The sequence below is a fragment of the Bos indicus x Bos taurus genome, chromosome X (assembly GCF_003369695.1).
Source record: "Bos indicus x Bos taurus breed Angus x Brahman F1 hybrid chromosome X, Bos_hybrid_MaternalHap_v2.0, whole genome shotgun sequence".
Classification (NCBI taxonomy): Eukaryota; Metazoa; Chordata; class Mammalia; order Artiodactyla; family Bovidae; genus Bos; species Bos indicus x Bos taurus.
This window is the reverse complement of record NC_040105.1, coordinates 125,840,608-125,854,636: the sequence shown is the minus strand read 5'-3', so window position 1 is coordinate 125,854,636 and position 14,029 is coordinate 125,840,608. Positions and strand designations below refer to the sequence as shown.

Here is a 14,029-nt window from a genome sequence, read left to right as displayed (position 1 = left end):
GTTGAGCTATTTCAAAGATGATGCTGTGAAAGTGCTGCACTCAATATGCCAGCAAATTTGGAAACTTCAGCAGTGGCCACAGGGCTGGAAGAGGTCAGTTTTCATTCCAATCCAAAAGAAAGGCAATGCCAAAGAATGCTCAAACTACTGCACAATTGCATTCATCTCACACGCTAGTAAAGTAATGCTCCAAATTCTCCAAGCCAAACTTCAACAATACGTGAACTGTGAACTTCCAGATATTCAAGCTGGATTTAGAAAAGGCAGAGGAACCAGAGATCAAATTGCCAACATCTGTTGGATAATTGAAAAAGCAAGAGAGTTCCAGAAAAATATCTATTTCTGCTTTATTGACTATGCCAAAACCTTTGACTGTGTGGATCACAATAAACTGTGGAAAATTCTGAAAGAGATGGGAATACCAGACCACCTGACCTGCCTCTTGAGAAATCTGTATGCATGTCAGGAAGCAACAGTCAGAACTGGACATGGAACAACAGACTGGTTCCAAATAGGAAAAGGAGTACATCAAGGCTGTATATTGTCACCCTGCTTATTTAACTTACATGCAGAGTACATCATGAGAAACGCTTGGCTGGAGGAAGCACAAGCTGGAATCAAGATTGCTGGGAGAAATATCAATCACCTCAGATATGCAGATGACACCACCCTTATGGCAGAAAGGGAAGAACTAAAGAGCCTCTTGATGAAAGTGAAAAAGGAGAGTGAAAACGTTGGCTTAAAGTTCAACATTCAGAAAACAAAGATCATGGCATCTGGGCCCATCACTTCATGGGAAATATAAGGGGAAACAGTGGAAACAATGGCTGACTTTATTTTTTGGGGCTCCAAAATCACTGCAGATGGTGACTGCAACCATGGAATTAAAAGATCCTTACTCCTTGGGGAAAAGTTATGGCCAACCTAGATATTATATTAAATAGCAGAGACATTACTTTGCCAACAAAGGTCCCTCTAGACAAGGCTATGGTTTTTCCGATAGTCATGTATGGATGTGAGAGTTGGACCATAAAGAAAGCTGAGTGCTGAAGAATTGATGCTTTTGAAGTGTGGTGTTGGAGAAGACTCTTGAGAGTCCCTTGGACTGCAAGGAGGTCCAATAAGTCCATCCTAAAGGAAATCAGTCCCGAATATTCATTGGAAGGACTGATGTTGAAGCTGAAACTCCAATACTTTGGCCACCTGATGTGAAGAACTGAGTCACTTGAAAAGACCCTGATGCTGGGAAAGATTGAAGGCAGTTGGAGAAGGGGACGACAGAGGATGAGATGGTTGGACGGCGTCACCGACTCAATGGACATGAGTTTGAGTAAATTCCAGGAGTTGATAATGGACTGGGAGGCCTGGCATGCTGCAGTCCATGGGATGGCAAAGAGTCAGACATGACTGAGCAACCGAACTGAACTGAACCGAACATATTCAAAGATTTGGCATAGTCAATAAAGCATAAGTAGATGCATTTAGAGTATCTATCATGATTTGTTAGCCTGGAGATCTCTTATTCTTTAGTTAACAAAACACATGGAAAACCTAAGTCCACAATGTAAATGAGAAAATATGGCTCATGGTCAGGAGCTGAGGGGTTTTCAGCACTTGACATTGATTTTTAAACTTTCAGAATCCAGAGGGAACTTGTTTTCATGTTAGCTCTGCTACAGAATGCTTGTGTGACCTTGCATGAGATACTGTCCCCCTCTGAACCTCATTTTTGCCTCTGAAAAAAATTTAGGATTTGTTGTCATCGTGTCTAAGATCACTTCCATCTCTGATCTGCTGGAATTCTGGAATTCTAGAGAGCCCAAAAAACCAGCAGCATCCTGGACATTCTTGCTCTCTCCTGACCTCTTCAGAACAGAGGGCAGAGGAAGGAGGGAAGACACACTGGTGGCTGCAATCCGAGGCAAGTGTGCCTGAGATCTTTGGAATTCAGGTAATTTTAAAACTCACACACAAGGGTTTGTTTTTTACTAAACAGTGCTGTGCAGCCATCAGCTGAAGTGTGAATTGGGGGATACTGTTGGCTCTGTGAAATGCTATGTAGGAATCCCAAAGAGATTTTATCATTAGCTTTGTGAGAACAAGATGTGGACAATATAGAAAGCTGCTTTCTTTTGTATTTATTTATTTTTTAATAGTTGAAAAATTGCTTTACAATTTTGTGTTGGTTTTTTGCCATATAATAAGTAATATATATGTATATATAATTATGACTAATTCATGTTGTTGTATGGCAGAAACCAACACAAATATATATATATATATATATATATATACACATGCATATACACACACACGTGAAAGGGTTAGTCACTCAGTTGTGTCCAACTCTCTGTGGCCCCGTGTAGCTCACCAGGCTCCTCTGTCTATGGTAGTCTCCAGGCAAGACTACTGGAGTGGATTGCCATTCCCTTCTCCAGGGGATCTTACCGATCCAGGGATCAAATCTGGGTCTTCTGCATTGCAGGCAGATTCTTTACCATCTGAGCCACGAGATATGTCCCTTCCCTCCCAAGCCTCCCTCCATTCTCCCCATCCCACCCATCTAGGTCATCACAGAGCACCAGGCTGGGCTCCCTGCATTATTGATCAATTTCCTACTATTTCACACATGATAGTGTGTATATGCTGATGCTACTTTCTCAATTCCTCCCTTCTCGGTTCCTCACCTTCTCCAGCTGCGTCCACAAGTCCGTTCTGTACTAGGTTCATCAGTACCACTCTTCTAGACTCCTTATATTATGTTAATATACAATACTTGTTTTTCTCTTTTCACTCTGCATAAGAGGCTCTAGTTTCATCCACGTCACTACAGCTGACTTAAATTCATTCCTTTTTATAGCTGAGTAATATTCCCTTCAGAATGGGGGAAAATATCTGTAAACACAACAACTGACAAAGGGTTAAACTCCAAAATGTATAAGCAGCACATACAGCTCAATGTCAGAAAAACAAACCCAGTCAAAAAACAGGCAGAAGACCTAGACAGATATTTCTCCAAAGAAGACATACAGATGGCCGATAAACACAGGAAAAGATGCTCAATATCACTCATTATTAGAGAAATGGAAATCAAAATTACAATGAGGTATCACCTCACACCACTCAGAATGGCCATCATCAAAAAATCTAAAAACAATAAATGCAGGAGAAAATACGGAGAAAAGGGAACCCTCTAGTACTGTTGGTGGGAACGTAGACTGATATAGCCACTATGGAGAACATTTTGGAGATTCCTTAAAAAAAGCTAGGAATAAATCTGCCATGCTGCATGCTAAATCACTTCAGTCGTGTCCAACTCTTTGCAACCCCATGGACTATAGCCCACCAGGCTCCTCTGTCCATGGGATGCTCCAGGCAAGAATCTTGGAGTGGGTTGTTGCCATGACCTCCTCCAAGGGATCTCCCCAACCCAGGGATCAAATCCGGGTCTTCTATGTCTCCTGCATTGGTAGGTGGGTTCTTTACCACTAGCGCCACCTGAGAAGTCCAAATCTACCATGTGACCCAGCAATCCCACTACTGCGCATATACCTGAGAAAATTACAATTCTAAAAGACACGTCTACCCCAGTGTTCATTGCAGCAATATTTACAATAGCAAGGACAAGGAAGCAACCTAGATGTCCATCAACAGATGAATGATACAATGGAGAGCCATTTTTTGTAGAGCAGATCTTAAAGAGTGAACCCAGTGCATGAAATTACTTAAGGGTATATACATCTATGCCAAAGCCTTTGACTGTGTGGATCACAATAAACTGTGGAAAATTCTGAAAGAGAGGGGAATATCCGACCACCTGACCTGCCTCTTGAGAAACTGATATGCGGGTCAGGAAGCAACAGTTAGAACTGGACATGGAACAACAGACTGGTTCCAAATAGGAAAAGGAGTACGTCAAGGCTGTATATTGTCACCCTGTTTATTTAACTTATATGCAGAGTACATCATGAGAAATGCTGGGCTGGAAGAAGCACAAGCTGGAATCAAGATTGCCAGGAGAAATATCAATAACGTCAGATATGCAGATGACACCACCCTTATGGCAGAAAGTGAAGAGGAACTAAAAAGCCTCTTGATGAAAGTGAAAGAGGAGAGTGAAAAAGTTGGCTTAAAGTTCAACATTCAGAAAACTAAGATCATGGCATCTGGTCCCATCACTTCATGGGAAATAGATGGGGAAACAGTGGAAACAGTGTCAGACTTTATTTTTTGGGGCTCCAAAATCACTGCAGATGGTGACTGCAGCCATGAAATTAAAAGACGCTTACTCCTTGGAAGGAAAGTTATGACCAACCTAGATAGCATGTTGAAAAGCAGAGACATTACTTTGCCAACAAAGGTCCATCTAGTCAAGGCTATGGTTTTTCCAGTGGTCATGTATGGATGTGAGAGTTGGACTGTGAAGAAAGCTGAGCGCTGAAGAATTGATGCTTTTGAACTGTGGTATTGGAGAAGAATCTTGAGAGTCCCTTGGACTGCAAGGAGATCCAACCAATCCATTCTAAAGGAGATCAGTCCTGGGTGTTCTTTGGAAGGACTGATGCTAAAGCTGAAACTCCAATACTTTGGCCACCTCATGTGAAGAGTTGACTCATTGGAAAAGACTCTGATGCTGGGAGAGATTGTGGGAAGGAGGAGAAGGGGACGACAGAGGATGAGATGGCTGGATGGCATCACTGACTCGATGGACATGAGTTTGAGTGAACTCTGGGAGTTGGTGATGGACAGGGAGGCCTGGCGTGCTGCAGTTCATGGGGTCGCAAAGAGTCGGACAGGACTCAGCGACTGAACTGAACTGAACTGATATACATCAAAGTTCAGGGGTTTGGGTTTATCCAAACATCTCCCCTCCTCTTTCCCATCAAAAACAGTTATTTCACTGGGTAATTCAAGCTATGAGGATAATTTCATAAGGGGGTGGAGAATAGGTGTGGTTTAGGTTGTTCAAATTAACCAGGTAATTGATTCCATTCACCCAATTCACTTTCCCTGTAGAATTTATCATGCTTATTATTCTGTCAGTATAAAAGCAATCTTTGTTTGCTACTGCTGTTCATTGGCTAACCACATATATTACTGTCTGTCATATCACTTTCCAGACTGATTCTGATCTAGATATATTTATAAGCACCTTACTACAAAAAGTTTCTTCTAGCTGAGAGATTATCCTCTGAGTTTGATCATTTCACAGAATATTTCTGAGCAGGTAATATTATCCAATACCTTTAAACTGCTGGCCTTCCACTGTCAAACAACCCCCACCCCTCATATACACACAGAAATCACATACATTTTCTGTAACAAGGGGCATTTCTTGCTGGTACTATGAGGATTGCTTTTATTTTCTGCTTCCTTGGGTTAATGTAAACATTGTCTACATGCCCAACCTCTAGAATAGCCTGAGGCATTCCCTCACTTGAAAAGAATGATTTTCATTCTTACAAGTCCTTTTGCGTCAGAACCTTGAGTTGTATTCTCCATTGTTTTGTTTTGCAACCAGGCAGGTTCCTTTTTAACCATTTCTAAAGGGAGACACCCTAAACAACATTTACAAAAATACATGGCATTAAAACAGCAAGTCAAACAGTAAATGGTGTTTTATTAGGACATTTAGAGACAAAGCAACTGGTGGTTTGCCTGGATTTGGCATCTCTTAAAGGTTGCTTTGATATTGTGTATCAGGGCCCTCGTAATATGCAGGATTGGGAATTACCATGTGTCAGAATCAGGTGATAAGCCCAGGTCACCTGAATTATCCCTCCTTGGTTGTGACATGATTTGTTGCTTCAGCACCTCTTTGATATTAAACCTGGAGGAGTGGATTCAAGTTTGTGCTTCAGGGGACATACATGTTTATTTCCTGTAAAAGAGAGCACACTAGGCCACCTGCTGAATGCAGAAAAAAGGATGAAAATTGACAAAATCCATACAGATCTTCGTGGCTAGGTATGGAAGCGGAGTGATTCTAGTAAACAATAAGTATTATTTAATAACACCTGGGTAGTCCTAAGACTCCCCAACAGGAAAGAATAAGCAACTGCAGAGCATTTCCCATACCCCCTCCTTCTGTCATGGAAACGTCATGAAATAAAACTGTCAATAAAACTCCTCCACCTCCCACCCTCTAGTGCCAGATCAGTAAGCATTTAGCCAAGCATGCTGGGAGACACAGAACAACTGAAGGAAAGGAGTATCTGAGTGTCTTGGATTTGCCTGCCATTCTGCTCTGTTCCTCTACCATCTCATTACTAGACGTAGGCATTAGACGTGACAATCAACTACATTTGAACTGAGCAGAAGAAATATTCAAGGCATTGGCTTTAGAAGAAATGTCTCAAAGGCAGCCTCAGTCACCTAATCAGACTTTAATTTCAACCACAAATGACACAGAATTATCGAGCTCCGTCGTCCCTAATGATTCCACAAATAAAAGAAGGACCGGAGACAACTCTCCAGGAATAGAAGCATTGTGTGCCATCTATATCACTTATGCCGTGATCATTTCAGTGGGCATCCTTGGAAATGCTATTCTCATCAAAGTCTTTTTCAAGACCAAATCCATGCAAACAGTTCCCAACATTTTCATCACCAGCCTGGCTTTTGGAGATCTTTTACTTCTGCTAACTTGTGTGCCAGTCGATGCAACCCACTACCTGGCAGAGGGATGGCTGTTCGGAAGAATTGGATGTAAGGTGCTCTCTTTCATCCGGCTCACTTCTGTCGGTGTATCAGTGTTCACGTTAACAATTCTCAGTGCTGACAGGTGGGTTTCTTTTCTCAGTTCTATTTGCCAGGATGTGAAATAAGACAAAAAGAAAGGAAAGCTTGTATGTAGCGTTCACTGGCTACTCTGCTGCTTTTCTCACACTCTGTAATCGGGATGTAAGATTGGGAAATCGGGAGGCATTTTAAATAAAAGTTGATATGAGAATGTTAAAATTTCTGTGTTAGCATTAGAGGAGAGATTGAAACTGTGTGCTTCAGGGATCGTTTATTTTCTTTGAACTGTAATTGTTTGTTTGAAAGAATACCGAACGGTCTCCCCCCTCCCCTCAATTTATTAAGGCAAATTGTTCCAGGTGAAAAAGAAAAACAATTTATGCTTTATACATTAGTGCAGCCTAGTGGTGCAATATTGTCAACATTAAAACATCAGCATAGGTGTGAAATTGACTGCATATGCATTACTGTCTACCGGAAGAATGGTAAAAAAAGATACATGCATGTAATTTACTTGAAATGAATCAAATTAATTAATGGTGAAAAAACGGTGAGGCTTTTGGCTTCCTGGTAACTCAGTATAATGTCGTGACTTAATTGTATTTGTTTTTTTCTATAGGCGTTCAATGACATTCTCGTTTCCAGAGACATAAATTAATCCCGGTTGACTTTTAGAGCTGTATGAATGGAGTGTGTGAGAACCTCTGGCAGTCAGGGTGTTTGGACTCTGTTAGGATATTTTCAGCCTAAGTACTGTGTTTTTCTGTGCGCCTATTGTAGAATAATAACTATGAAAGCATAAAAAATTAAGGCTCCAAATGTTTAAGATGATGCTTTAAAAAGCCTGCAAGAAGCCGGTAAGTAATCAATGTCTGGCAGTACCAGAAGGAAAAGCTTCTTCAGATTCCAGGATCTGAGAGGAAGAAAAGCTTTCCTTGTGTCTTTTATGGAGTTTTTCTTTGACTGGTTTTATATTCTGTTTGAGGACAGATTTACTTAAAGGCTATATAGATTTTGAGGTAGATTTGTCAGAATAAGGAGGCATCTTTGCATGGGTATAGGGTTTTTTCGGTTTCACCCTTGCCTTGCCCCGAAACTACCTACAGATTGGCTTGGGCAAGAAATTAGCATTTGAACAGGGAAGAAATTAACCCTCTCCTCTTTTCAGCATAAACTCATAGAATTCTTTTCTAGTAAGGTTGATGACTGCTCACTCATGAAGAAAGGAGAATTAGATTTAATATCAGTCACTTACTTAAAATTGAAGTCTTTTAGAACACTTAAGGTAATACACAGGTAATGAATTACTCTCCATCACACACAAAATCATGCCCAAAAAATATTCATTTGCCCTAAATAGAGGATCTACAAGAAAAGCATATAAATTGCAAACCTGGACTATCTCAACAGTGAATAAAAGGAAAAAGTGATTAGCATAAATAAAAATTACTGGGATGTATTATGTGTATTGGAAATCCTAGCCAATTTCAGCTGGTTAATGTTGACTTGGTTATATACATATGGATAGGAGGTACAACTGGATGATCACTAAGGTCACTTCTAATTTTTAGATTCTGTCATTTTGATATTGATTTTGCCTTTTGCTGTGATTATATGTTTCTAGATACAAGGCAGTTGTGAAGCCCTTGGAGCGTCAGCCCCCAAATGCCATCCTGAAGACCTGTGCCAAAGCTGGCTGCATCTGGATCATGTCTATGATCATTGCTCTACCGGAGGCTATATTTTCAAATGTATATACTTTTCAAGATCCTGACAAAAACGTAACATTTAAAGTGTGTGCCTCTTACCCTGTTTCTGAGAGGCTCCTGCAAGAGATACATTCTCTGCTGTGCTTCTTAGTATTCTACATTATTCCACTTTCGATTATCTCTGTCTATTACTCTCTGATTGCTAGAACTCTTTACAAAAGCACCTTGAACATACCTACTGAGGAACAAAGCCATGCCCGCAAGCAGGTATGTATTCATCAGCACTCATGCATGTATTTAGAAGGGAAATGCCTCCTTTTGCACCTTTGGACAATAAATACAATAGCGGAATCATATTTTTGCTATGATCCTGGGCTCTGGAGTCTGTCAGACCCAGGATTTAATTCCATACCAGCTGAACAATCTTGAGCAAACTACTTAACCTCTCTGAGCCTCACTTTCCTCATGTATAAAATGAAAATGAGGACTGGATGATATATATGAAATGCTTAACATAGTTCCTACTGCACAGTAAATGTTCAGTAAATGGTAGGACTGTTATTATTAGAAAAGGGGCAGCTGAAGTTTGGGGTAAGTCAAAAAATCACCCCATAGAACAGTGAGAAACATCACACAAGGTGAGACTATAAAGTGAAGCATCTTTTGTTTTAGAAAGTGTAACAGAATGATAGAAAAACACAGGATGGTAGAACTGGCAAGAAGCCATAACATTATTCAATGCAAACCACTTACACACAGATGAGCAGACTGGGGGCAGGGGGTCTCGAGGGACCCAGCGCCAGTGGCAAGAGAACACAGTGACTCACAGTAGCTTGATTAAGGCCATTGCAAGACCCAGGTGTGCTCTGCTCTCATAAATATGAATGGAATAAAAAGAATATTGGCAAAACATTGTTCCACTTAATTAAAAAAAAAAAAAACCAACAGGATTTCTATCTTTCTTGGGTGGGAGATGATTCCATTTACCTCTTGACCAGTACATGGAGAGCTCAGTGCTTTTTTTCCAAGCTAGTCCTTTCAGTTGGTTCAACAGTGGTGCTCAGGAGGCTATAGTTGTATTCTATTTATTTATTCACTATTTTATAAAGTTGCATTTTCATGCCCACGTGAACAGTTTTCTTTGCTCTATCTGTGACTACAGGCAATGTCTGCACTTCATTTGGGTCATTTCTCTTATTAAGAGGTGTAGGTAGGATTATTTTCATATATGAAGGATGGCACATTGGTTTTTATTCCCCTGACTATATGGGGAGAATTCCTATACATTAAAAATAATTTTAGGTACAAGTTTGTCAACTTTCACAATCCCCAGAAGACTGTTCAAACTTAGTCAGCCTCTGCTGATGCAGTTAAAACAGTTTTGTACAGCATTTACTTCTTAATAAAATTAAATCTTCAATGGTTCCACAACACTCCTTGAGATAGTTAGAGACACCCTAGAGTATCTCAAAACCAGGGATAGGAGTCTGAATTAGAGCTAATCAGAGACCAACATCACAGGTTACTATGTCAATTCACTTGCTGTATTCTAGAGCCACAGGCTGCCTTCCCACACTTGCCTGCGCAAAGAGACACCAGCCTGTTAACTATAAATTTCTCAGTTAATCTAGAAAATGGCTTTTTAAAATCTCTGCCAGCTCAATGTTTTCTTTTGGGTGTGTTTTGTTTGTTTTGTCGATGGGTTCTTGGTTTTTGGTTGTTGTTGCTGTCATTTTTCTTCTCTCTATAGATTGAATCCCGGAAGCGAATTGCCAGAACAGTTCTGGTGCTGGTGGCTCTCTTTGCTCTCTGCTGGTTGCCGAATCACCTTCTGTATCTCTACCGCTCATTCACTTCTCAAAACTATACGGACTCCTCTACCGTTCACTTAATTGTCACCATCATCTCTCGGATTCTGGCTTTCAGCAATTCTTGTGTAAACCCCTTTGCTCTTTACTGGCTGAGCAATACCTTCCAGCAGCATTTTAAAGCTCAGTTATTCTGTTGCAAGGCAGGGGTGCCTGACGCTTCTGCTGCTAATACCCCTCTTGACAACCTAGCAGTGATGGGAAGGGTCCCGGGTGCTGCAAGCACTCAGATGTCCGAAATTAGTGTGTCCCTATTCACTGGCTGCAGTGTGAAGAAGGAAGATGACAGAGTCTAGCTTTTCAATTAAAAATGGTATTTTTTCCTCCCAGAGTGTCTGTTCAACCCTGAGCTATGTGTAGGTATATGGTGTCAGGACTTCAATGGCTTGTAAATTGTGGTGAAATCTTAGGAGGAAAGGATTGGACAAATCATAGTTTTCTTCAGTGTACAAGCATTAACATTACTGGGCTTTCTAAATAAAATGGAGCCCCACTAGGTATAGTGACACATTTGTCTATGTCAGAGGCCAAATAGGAAGAACACATGGCACTTAAAAACCTTCCATCACATCTCCGATGCTTATAATTTCTCATATACTCTTGTGATTTACATAAAACTGTGTTTGTGTTTATTATGTGGTGTAAATCTAGAGATTATACTTTGTATATGAAAAGGGGATCAAAGAGAGGTAAAACATCTCTTCTGCAATTTTCTTAAAAAAAATGAAGTCTTAAAAAATAAAATTTCACACAATTTGTTCTTGACTACCCTTTTCCATTAATCTCTACGCCATTGGAACTAAAGCTGTGCAATGGCAATGACAGCGTTGAGGGGTCAGTGTTAAGTAAGGATCTGGGGCTGGGTGTTTGCCTTACTAGGTCAGCACTTACTCACTTAGGCGAGTTCTGGAGTTACAACTCCCATTGACTGATAATTGGGCAAAGTTATCTTTCACAGATATTGTGAAGAACCTGTCTCCTTCATAGGCAGAATCACTGGCCATGTTTAGCGTAATTTGAGGGCTCCAAAGAAGGATCCTTGTCAAAAAGTCTGCAAGGTTGTCACTGTCTGAAATTCATCCTTTGAGAAAATTCATTTCTTTCTGGTAAGCAGTGCCCTCTCTCTAAAAAATGCAGAAGTACCACGTGAAATCCCTAACACCTGGGTGTTTAGTTGTTATCAGATCATCTTTCTGCTTGACTATCTTAAACCTGATGTGTGCCTAAGTCCTCTAATAAGTGTGACCTAATTAATCTCTGCCCTTGGAAATCAGATTGAAGGTTCTGATTTTCTATCCTCTGTTCCTACTTGCTAACGCTATAAAGTTATAATAAATATTATTTCAAAAAACTTATCAATAGATGTGTCAGTTTTAGATCTGTGGCTTCAGAAAATATTTTCTTGGGGCAAATTAAAGCCTTTAACTGTGGATAGTTAAATTTGTATTTTCAAGAACTTGATTTTGGGGTGTGCTTTTGATAGCTTTGAGCTTTCCTTAAATGGCTTGTGTAACTGTGAATTTTTGCTTAAAGACGTGGCTTGTAAAGGGGATATAATATTAACACTAGACTTTACATTTAAGCAAAATTGGTTTACTTAAAGTAGAGGTGTTAGAATTGTCTTTATATTGTTTTGAGATGGATGTTGTAATAAGTGGGAAGAAAAATAAATATGAAATAAAGTTTTCAATGACTTTGTGTAGCTTTATATTCTAAAAACAGTACTTCTAACAGAATATCACTGAGAATGCATTTTAACTCCACAGGGTATTTTCAAGTTCCCAAATTCCAAAATATTTTACTATTTTCCTTACTCTGGGTAAAAATTACACGTTTACTCTAAGAATAACATTTTAGAAATAACTTCACAAAAGTACCAGATAATAAAAGCTAAGCAAGCTTTTTAGCAGTTGATAAAACTAGAGCTTGAAGAACTTTGATTTTTTCATCCTGAGTAATCCCTAGGTAACTTAGGGATCTGATAGAAATTGATTTAATGGGGATTAAAATGCATGGCTTTGCTTTTTGTTTTGGAGGGGGTGGTCTTTAAAAACAAACAAACAAACAGATTATCCTTGTCAGAGCTAACCTTACAGGAAATCCACAGTTTGTTTCACACTGACTATTGTGTTCAGAAAAGCTACTATGGAATGTTTCTTTCTTTTTTTTTTTTTTGGACAGGCTCCCAAATTGCGGGTGGGGTGGGGGAGGACACATGCAAAATAAATTTTGTATACTTCCAATTTTACTCAGGGTCTGCCCTGACCCAAGACTTAGAATAATGGACCATAATATTTTTTTCCTGCGACAAAGCAGGAAAACAAAGTCACAAACTTAGATTAAGTCTTTGTCTTTGTCACTGAGGTTGATAGTACCACAAAACATTCCTACTGACAATAGCAAATTTGGGTTTAAATAATTTCTGCAATTATAACCATCTTAAGTCAAGGATCCATCACTTTGTCAAAAGGAGTTACTTTGATTTCCACTAAATCTTGGGATTAAAGAAAATGGGGAGAGGCAAATTCCCCAACAGAGTGATCCTGAATGGGCCATTAAAAAAAAAACAAAAAACCTCATTTGGTATAACTCAGTCATTTTCCAGAAAGACTTCCTAGGCCAGGTAGGTGACTTCTCTGGCCAGGTAGTCTCTGCTTTTGTAGATTAATTAATTTTTATACACCAAGAAGCTGGTGGCCTATTATGCCAGGAATACTGAGATCACCCTTCACAGAGAACAAGAGAAGGATGAAAAGGACAGTCAGGGAGAAGCCAGCTGACTGGGTTCTGGGTTCCTGGGTCCAGCAGCCGCTTGTATAGCCTATCTACATTCCAGTCCTGGAGTTTCAGGAGGTACCCATTATCTTTATAACAAAGGACCCACCCCCTCCCGCTTTTGCTTGTTACCTGGACTATTTCTTGCAAAAAAGTCTTGCGGGGGTGGGGTGGGAACAGGTTATAAAGAGACACTTCCAGATTAACTCAGTTACTAGGGGTTTAATTCTAGGAATCCACAAGGAAATAAAAGTAGGAGGGCCCAATGGCCAAACAGAATGCTATCATAGATACAAGCATATTTAGTTCCCAACTCCACTATAGTGGTGACTCAATGACTCTCTATCACTGCCTCAGCTTCTCCTCTCACCCATACAGAACTTGGCCACAGAAGACTACTCTGACCATGCCACATTTCCTACTCATCCCTCTTTCTGGGAGAGGCTTACTGGCTCAGTAAGTCAAACTCAGTCTAGAAAGCGGGGCTACCCTACCAAGTCACCTCACAGGCCTCCAACTGGGTCACACAGGAGCTAAACATAAACTTTTGGCCACCTGCTCAGAAGGGCCTGTGGATACAGCAGGCGCTCAGAGTCACGTGCAGCAGGGCTGCTTAGTATATTATCACCTATGCTGTGAACCTATTCAGGAATGAAATGGAAGCCCAATAACACGTTGCTGAAAACAGCTGTATACTATTTTTGGATCCTAAAAGAAATATTTAGCAAAACGTATATGCGCCTAATAAAACTCATGTTATCTATATTATAAATATGCATGCAAGTTCTATCACATGCACTTTTTTCCTAAAAAATCAAAAAACGACGTTAGTGGGGCAGTAAAGGTGGTGTGTACACTGGATGTTACAGTTTCAGATTTGTAGCTTGAGCAAGTCTGAAACATGGAGTACAAGGGACAGGCAACTGTTGCCTTTCC

General features: G+C 40.2%; 1 protein-coding gene across 1 annotated transcript; it reads left to right on the top strand.

The window, feature by feature from the left end:
• Positions 1–6,084: 6,084 nt before the first annotated feature.
• Positions 6,085–11,971, top strand: BRS3 (bombesin receptor subtype 3). The gene is made up of 3 exons (XM_027533331.1): positions 6,085–6,784; positions 8,366–8,717; positions 10,201–11,971. Exons 1-3 carry the CDS (start codon positions 6,351–6,353, stop codon positions 10,612–10,614), a joined length of 1,200 nt encoding a protein of 399 aa, XP_027389132.1. The 5' UTR covers positions 6,085–6,350; the 3' UTR covers positions 10,615–11,971.
• Positions 11,972–14,029: the final 2,058 nt, after the last annotated feature.

Excerpts from the sequence above, each read along its gene's own strand:
- BRS3 (XM_027533331.1), top strand. The coding sequence starts at position 6,351 with ATGTCTCAAAGGCAGCCTCAGTCACCTAATCAGACTTTAATTTCAACC. Across the intron at positions 6,785-8,365 it reads ACAATTCTCAGTGCTGACAG|ATACAAGGCAGTTGTGAAGC; the intron begins GTGGGTTTCTTT and ends ATATGTTTCTAG. Across the intron at positions 8,718-10,200 it reads AAAGCCATGCCCGCAAGCAG|ATTGAATCCCGGAAGCGAAT; the intron begins GTATGTATTCAT and ends TTCTCTCTATAG.